The following is a 7,427-nucleotide window of genomic DNA, read 5'->3' on the forward strand; positions in this document are numbered from 1 at the left end:
TGTAGGTTGGTGAACACAAATGCTCAGTGTGCAGTGTGATTTCATTTTACATGATGTGAATGCCACTTATTATGTTGAGTTACTGTGAGTTTGCAACTTAGACCAGATTCAAAGACAACAATAGTCTGATGACGTGTGGCTCTCAGCCTAGTCTAAAACCAAACTCCAGTTCAGCTCAAAGGTCCACCGAAAAAACTTTTACAAATCTCTAAGAACATCTCAGAAATCATTTTGTACTCAGCAAAGAAAGTATATATAGGCCTACGTATCGCTGAAGCCACTGTTCATATGCAACTCACATTCAAAGTTAGCTCAAAAGAAAAGCCTTTCAAAAATGTCAAATCAGTTGTTAAACATGCACATCGAACCACTCAACCAGAATGTATCAGACATTTATTGAAAATATTCATAGTAGCATTTTAATTTAAACCTGAGAATATTATAAATGGTGTTTTCAATGGCATAGATATACTATAATAGACCAAACAGTTTCCATCTTTAAGATAACTTGTAGATATAGTCACAGTGTGGAAAGCATTAAAGTAACAATAATCCAGTTGCTTTCAAACATATCAATGACAGGAGCATGTGTTTAATCTTTATGTCACATTTTTAGAAATAATGACTGGAAAAGCAAATAAAATAGATTAAATATGTCAGCGATGTGGAGAGTTGGCTGTGCTTGGCCACGATTACACATCAGCTCATGCTTTGATAGTTTTTCTGTTTTATGGCCAGACAGAAGCCCACCCCGGTGAATACTCCAAAACCCTGCAAAAGGTAAAAAGGTTATACGTTACTGGCAGCGAATGAACTCAAAGACGGGTCAACAAGGTTATTTTCTCTCTCTGTAAATTCTAATTAATTTCACCACCTGGGGCAAACAGGACGAGATAGGATGTATTATCGTTCATGTCATTGCTTTTCAAATGTCTGCAATACCATTGCTTATGTTATATGAATAAATTGCACATATGTAATTTAATAAAATACTAAATCATGCAGGGGAATACATGTGACTTCTGTTTATAAGATACATTAATGGCAATTTTGATTTACCAGCTATTTATTTACCTCTACGACTCCAAGAACAATGCAGAGAGCACCGATCCACAGCAGGTTTTTGAACAGAATTGCCTTGATGATCTTGAGGCAACCCTGAAGAGGAGCACACAGTCGTAAAACACTCCGTCATTTTGTTCACAGACTTGAAATGGAATGGTTGTGAACTTGCAATGACATTTCCCAGCAACAGACCTTTGAGCTCACTTTGTCCTTGTCCTTTCCACAACCCTCACCCTTCCCCACGCAGCAGGATTCTGGCACGGCATCATGGTTCGCCCAGCCCACACTGGTGGCCCAGTCAGAGGGGCCGTCTGCCCCACAGCATTTATACTGTAACATGGTTTATCATACATGAAAAGTGCACTAAGGCCACCTGTGGATCTGTATATTCATGGTGCACCGTAAAACCAATTCAACTGACACATGGGCTAGAGGTTTGTATTTATTTTTTTTGCTTTAAAGTTTCTTGTGTGGACATTTCTTAAACTTCCACACAGTTGGGATACCACTTTTTGAAATGATGCTTCGAATACTATCGAAACAATCATCCTGTGTACAATGAATGAACATTTTAATTTTAATTGTAATTACAAATACTTTTTAGGAGACATTCTTCAGTATGCAACTACTATTATCAGAATTATTATTATTATTATTTTTCCACAATTTCATGCCAAATTGAATAAATGACCAAATGTAGGCCTGAGAGCTGAGAGAACAGGAGGCTCAAAAGGAGCTTACAGTATGTTTGCCCTCCCTGGGTTCATTTGTCCTCTCTCCAGCCTATCAAATGCCTTTTGTTAAATTAATAAAACATAAATCTGTGTGTGTCACCTTTTCCTGAACTCTATCGATGGCGGCTCTCTTCTCCGGTCTGTATTCACTGATCACACGTCGTGCGTTGTTGGAGTAGTCCATAGAACCTTTTACCACCTTTAGGGTGGACAATGTTTTTTTATGAGCAAGTTTTTCTTATTGTTATGACAAACCACCTCTTGAACTATGCGTTGTTAATGCCTTGACCTGGTTATCAGGATCTAAATATTTCAGCTTGTTGTAGAATATGTAAATGACAGCCCCTGTGAGTATCTCCAAAAAGATAACGACGATCAGGATACAGATGAACTAGTTCATAAAGAAACAGAGTGAGCAGTGTTAGAGGTCAGTGACAAAAACTTGAAAATAGTGACACCCAACATCAAATCTATGAGGAGACACTTAACTCATTATGCAGCATAATGTTACTTACAGAAGTCACTATATTATGATTATTAAAGAAAACCCCAACATCGCCCAAGAGGGAGACGAGGATTACGATGGCACCCACTGCAATGAGGACTATAGAGATTTTAACCAGGCTTTTTCCTGCAAACTCTCCCATCTCTGCGTAAGTCGAGTGTTGCTGTACACCGATAGTGATGAGAGTGATCCCAGATGCCTGGAAAAAAAAATGTACATGAGTGCAGTGTGCTTCAAATAGTGAAATTACACCCAATGAACCCAATTCTGCTGCTTATTTCATGCCAGTCTACTGCAGCGTAGGTTGTGTCGAATCATTTTCTAGAAGATTAAGGTGGGACATTGTTGTTGATGTACAATTAACTCATATCAATCCAAAGTAAATACTGTAGAAGCGGTTTAGTATAAAACCTGAAAGTCTTTTTTCCTTATTTATACTGTCACTACCTCTTCTACTACCACAGCTAATAATAAACAAGAGCTTTTTAAAATCACACTCTATGTAGCTTATTTATTATGTGAATCATCAGTCGCCGTTCTCAACACTTTCATTCATCAACAGAATCACCCACATTACTCACCAAAAAGAGAAAATTGAAGAAAAGAAAGCCACGTCTGAAGCTGCAAGACGTGCACATTGTGAGGACGTGTTGCAGAGAATGCAAGTTTGTGCTGTAATGAAAAGATGAAGTGTGAACAGATACAGGCTGAGCACCTCGATGTCATTCAGCGGTGAGTGTGTCTTCTGATCTTATGTAAATGTGCAGGTAGCCTGATAAAATGTAAATTGATATAGAACATGGAAACATACAGTGAAGTCCCTGTCACACTATTTGAATAGTGACGTTCAAGAAGTGCAGAAAGTACCATAAAATATGATCATCTCAATATCAGGTCGTAGCCTCTATACACTGTAGGAATATAATGTGAATATTGGCCGAATGGAAGAGCTTGTTTGTAAATTACTTTAATGTTTCTGACTCACATTTTATATACACTAACACCCGTTTGTAAAATTCAAAGCTGGCCGTCATGGGAGAGGCCTTGTGAGAACAATAGCTGCTCATATTGTCACACGTTTAAAACATTAATTTTTATATATGACAGCTGTGGAAAGCTTTTTTTCTACACTTGGACACACTGGATCCTCTCTTTTACTTCTGCAAGTAATTAGTTTAGAAGAAGATGGTAGATGGAAGATGTTTATTGTAATAGCAATTTAAATGTCTACTGTTTTAATTATATATAAGTTTCCTATGTTAAACAAGCCAACTGCCATTTGATGCTAACATAGGAGTGCCGGTCAAATCAAACCAGGGCCAACTGCCTATGTGTCTTCTTCCAACCTGTGCCCTTCCATAGACTACGCTGTATTCTGTGAAACTGGTGCCATTTGTGGCCACAAATAAATGCACAAAGACAACTCTGTCTCTATCACCATTTATTTGATTTTATATACACTCCAGAGTAAAGCAGGAAAACTTCCACAACATTATTCATCTGAATTCATTTGTCTTCCAATAGAAACCCCCATTACTGTATCTTATGAGCTATTCTGTACATTATACTGTACAATTCAAACACGTGTTTAGCTCTGCCAGTGAATCACACATAACATAATTGAAAAACATTCAGGAAATAAGAATTAGAATCTTCATTTGTAAAGAAAATACAGAAACGTGGAACATAGAAACATAGAAATGCAGTTTCTCTCTGTGCAAGCTCAAAGTTTTCTGAGCACTTGGAGCCATTTGACTTGTGGAACTTGCTTCAGGGTTCCTTCCTGTCTCTTTACGAGGACCAAGCTCTTCCCCCGAAGCTTCTCCAGAGACATATGGAGCAGCTGCAGGAAGCCTGACGCGCCTCCACAGACTGGAGAAGGACTGAGGCCTCTGGCTTGTGACACACTGCCAGTGTCCTCTCCTCCGTTCTTCACATCTCTTTCTACCCGTTCATGTCTTTTCTCTATGTCCATCTCTATGTTCTGCTTTCTCAGAGCTCAAGCCAGAGTGCATCCGGCTGTGAAAGACCAAGCTGCTTTCTTATTTCAGACATAACATCAGACATGTCTCTGTCCTCGTTAACCACTGGATCCCAGCAGGCTCTTTGAATGCATGGAGGAGAAAGATCAAGCCAAAACAGACTAAGGTGTGGGCTGAGTCACAAGGTTTCACTTATTATGCGGAGTACGTACAGAGACTATTTTGTCCTTTAGAGGACAAGTCATTTACGTGCACAGACGAGTGCGTGGTTTTATCTTTCTTCTGCTCATTACTGACTCTCTGTCCACGAAGTCTTATCTGTTTGTTCTTATTTGCCTGCAAATAAATTCATACTGAAGAGATAACAAGTATTGTTGGATTCCTGCAGTTGAGTCTGCAGCAGTTTTCACTGTCCGAAAAATGATTTTCAAAGTTCAATCGAGGATTTTATTGGACTTTGGTGACATCGTCTGTACGGCCATCGATGCTCGTTGACAGATTTGTTAATTTCTGCAATGTGAGGAGTGCAACCACTGGAGGGCCCCATTTCATAAAAAAAGAAAAAAGGAAATGTGTTTAGCATTTGGGTTTAATGGAGTGATGGAGTACGGCATGTGTTTAAAGGAGTTTGTGGGAACAGGATAACACAGAGTCTCCATGTCTTTGAAGGACTTCATGGGAACAGGAAGCACAATGATTACCATAGTTGGTGCAGTCAGTCGCAGAAAGAACATTGTCCTTCCCACTCTTTGCTTTTCCTGTTTTGAATTCCACATAACTTGGTCTAAACATTGCATGATTTCCGTCTGATAAGGATAATTGTCTAGGAAAAAGGTGGGGTTGTGTGGCTCTTTACTTTATGGAATATTAATATATGAGCGCTTTGTGAAATAATTGTATTGTTGTATAGTGGAAAGGTCCATATATGGTTAAAAGAAAAGTCCCACTGAATACAGTTAAGCCTCTATAATATGCTGTGTTATCTTTTGACCATATATGGTTCTTTCTAAAGAATGTGCCAACGTTTAGTGGACTTCTACTCCGTGTACATATTTTTCTAGGGTGATGTCATGTGTTTTGATGTTCTTTCACTATAAATCCAAAACACATAATGTGTTGACTTAATTTTGGGGAAAAGAAAGAAAGAAAGAAAGAAAGAAAGAAAGACATGCAACATTTGTAATAAGTTTGGATGTACCATCATCTTAGTGATTGGGTTTGTTATACCCAACCCAACACAACATAAATAAGTGGAACAATCTAATCATGATGGAGAAAACAATAACAACATTAGCTTAGCAGTTAGCGGTGCATGTCTTTTCTGCAGCCTCTGCAGAAGCTACCCTAAAATCACATATTAAAATGTATCAAACTATGAATTTATTGATTAAACCTTATTAAGCGGACATGGAGCTAAAGAAGAAACGAGAACACATCTTGTTTGTGAGTAATGCGATTTCCCTGCAACCTTTATTGTCTAAACATAAAGTGTAATATCTACATTGTTGATGAATAATGAGTCAAAAAGTTTTTCCAGTTTCACTGTTTCTGTCGTTGCTACAGTTATGTAGTTATTACTTGATCAACATTTGTGATCTTTATTTATATTGAAGTGGGTGGAGTCTGTCCATCAGTAGATAGTTAAGCTTTGCTCCATGTCCGCTCCATCAATCAACATTCTTTTAGCACCAGGGGACATGTTTGTTGTCATAATGTGCCTCACCCCATATGGTACTAATTACACATACCAGTCCATGTAACTGTTTCCTGACATTCCTGCACTGACCACCACTGAGTGAAATGTGTCCAACATAGCAGCTCATCTGTTTGAGGGTAGCTTTCAGAAGAAATATTATGCAACCATTGCTGTTGTTGTTGTTGTTGTTGTTGTTGTAGTGTTGTAAGTGTTCTGCAATGATCATTTGTTTGTCTTAATAACTAATTACCCACAAATACATCAGCTGTTATTTCCATATTTCTGTGCTAAATTGCATAAGCAATCATGTATGGTTCATATTAAAGTAAAATTAAATTAAATTAAAAAATATATATATTAAATAAATTAAATTAAAATTAAAATTAAAATTAAAATTAAAATTAAAATTAAAATTAAATGAATTAAAAATTAAATTAAATATAATTAATAATAATAAAAAAAAAAAAATGATTGAATGAATTATAATAATAAAATAAATAAATACCAATCAGCAAAATGCTCATACAAGACAAAATGTTTAATTCACATGCTTTAAGTAAAAATAAAATTCAATTCACTTTTTAAAAACTTAAAACTGCTTTTCAGAATAGTGACAGAGACAAAAAACCCTATTCATTTAAATAGCTTTGAATATGGAGAAGAGAAAAACAGTCTGTAACGATCATGCAACAAAAGGTAAATGAGAGCATTTAGGAGACACACCCAACCCGGAACAAACAAAGCTTACAATTTGTGGTCATATGGTCCTACTTCTTCACTTTCATTCAAAGAAACTCAACCCCCGGAAGTCCACGGCTTTAAAGAACCCTCCAATAATTTGTCTACATGTTGTCTGTCGCACAGGTCGCAGAATAAATACACACAGAAAGCTGCTCTACAGGCTCTCCTTGATTCCTGCGGTGTCTCTGGCAGTGTTGCTCAACTTTCAGTTTGCTGAGTGTTCACAGGGAATAGGTGTTTAAAGGGAGGGAAATGTCAAAAAGAAGCTGACAGTGGGAACCTGTAATTATGTTCAGAGAGGAGAAACCATTTGTATGAAGAGAACCACCAGGTAAAATATCCTTTTTGTTTTTACTTCTTTGGTTTCTCTTTGTATCACTATAGAGCGCTCTGTTTCTCTCCAGCTTGAATGTTTTGTCTCTCCCACACGTTTCCTACACTTGTTTTCTATCACATGTCTTTCTCCCCCCTCTGTTGTTGCAGAGGAACAGTGAGGGCTGGACATGTGTGTGTTTCTAATTTGCCTTTCCGATAAAAAGGGCTGTTTCCTCAGTACTGTGGGTCTGAGGGAGGGTAGTGATTTCAGCTGAAAGCAAGAGGCTCCTCCTGTTAGCATCTGTGGTGAATAGAGACAGGAAACATATTTAACACATCAGCTTCACACTGCACTTAAATGCTGAGTACAGCACACTAAAAACCAAGAA

At 37.6% G+C, this 7,427-nt stretch overlaps 1 protein-coding gene across 1 annotated transcript; it reads right to left on the reverse strand.

Annotated features, from left to right (window-relative positions):
* Positions 1 to 585: 585 nt before the first annotated feature.
* Positions 586 to 4,279, reverse strand: LOC115024852 (CD63 antigen-like). Its single transcript, XM_029456712.1, has 8 exons — positions 4,074 to 4,279; positions 2,886 to 2,925; positions 2,315 to 2,503; positions 2,089 to 2,190; positions 1,900 to 1,998; positions 1,258 to 1,395; positions 1,075 to 1,158; positions 586 to 771 (listed from the first exon to the last, which is right to left on the reverse strand). Exons 1-8 carry the CDS (start codon positions 4,277 to 4,279, stop codon positions 700 to 702), a joined length of 930 nt encoding a protein of 309 aa, XP_029312572.1. The 3' UTR covers positions 586 to 699.
* Between the last annotated feature and the right edge of the window lie 3,148 nt (positions 4,280 to 7,427).

This window comes from Cottoperca gobio, chromosome 19, assembly GCF_900634415.1.
Source record: "Cottoperca gobio chromosome 19, fCotGob3.1, whole genome shotgun sequence".
In the NCBI taxonomy this organism is placed as follows: Eukaryota; Metazoa; Chordata; class Actinopteri; order Perciformes; family Bovichtidae; genus Cottoperca; species Cottoperca gobio.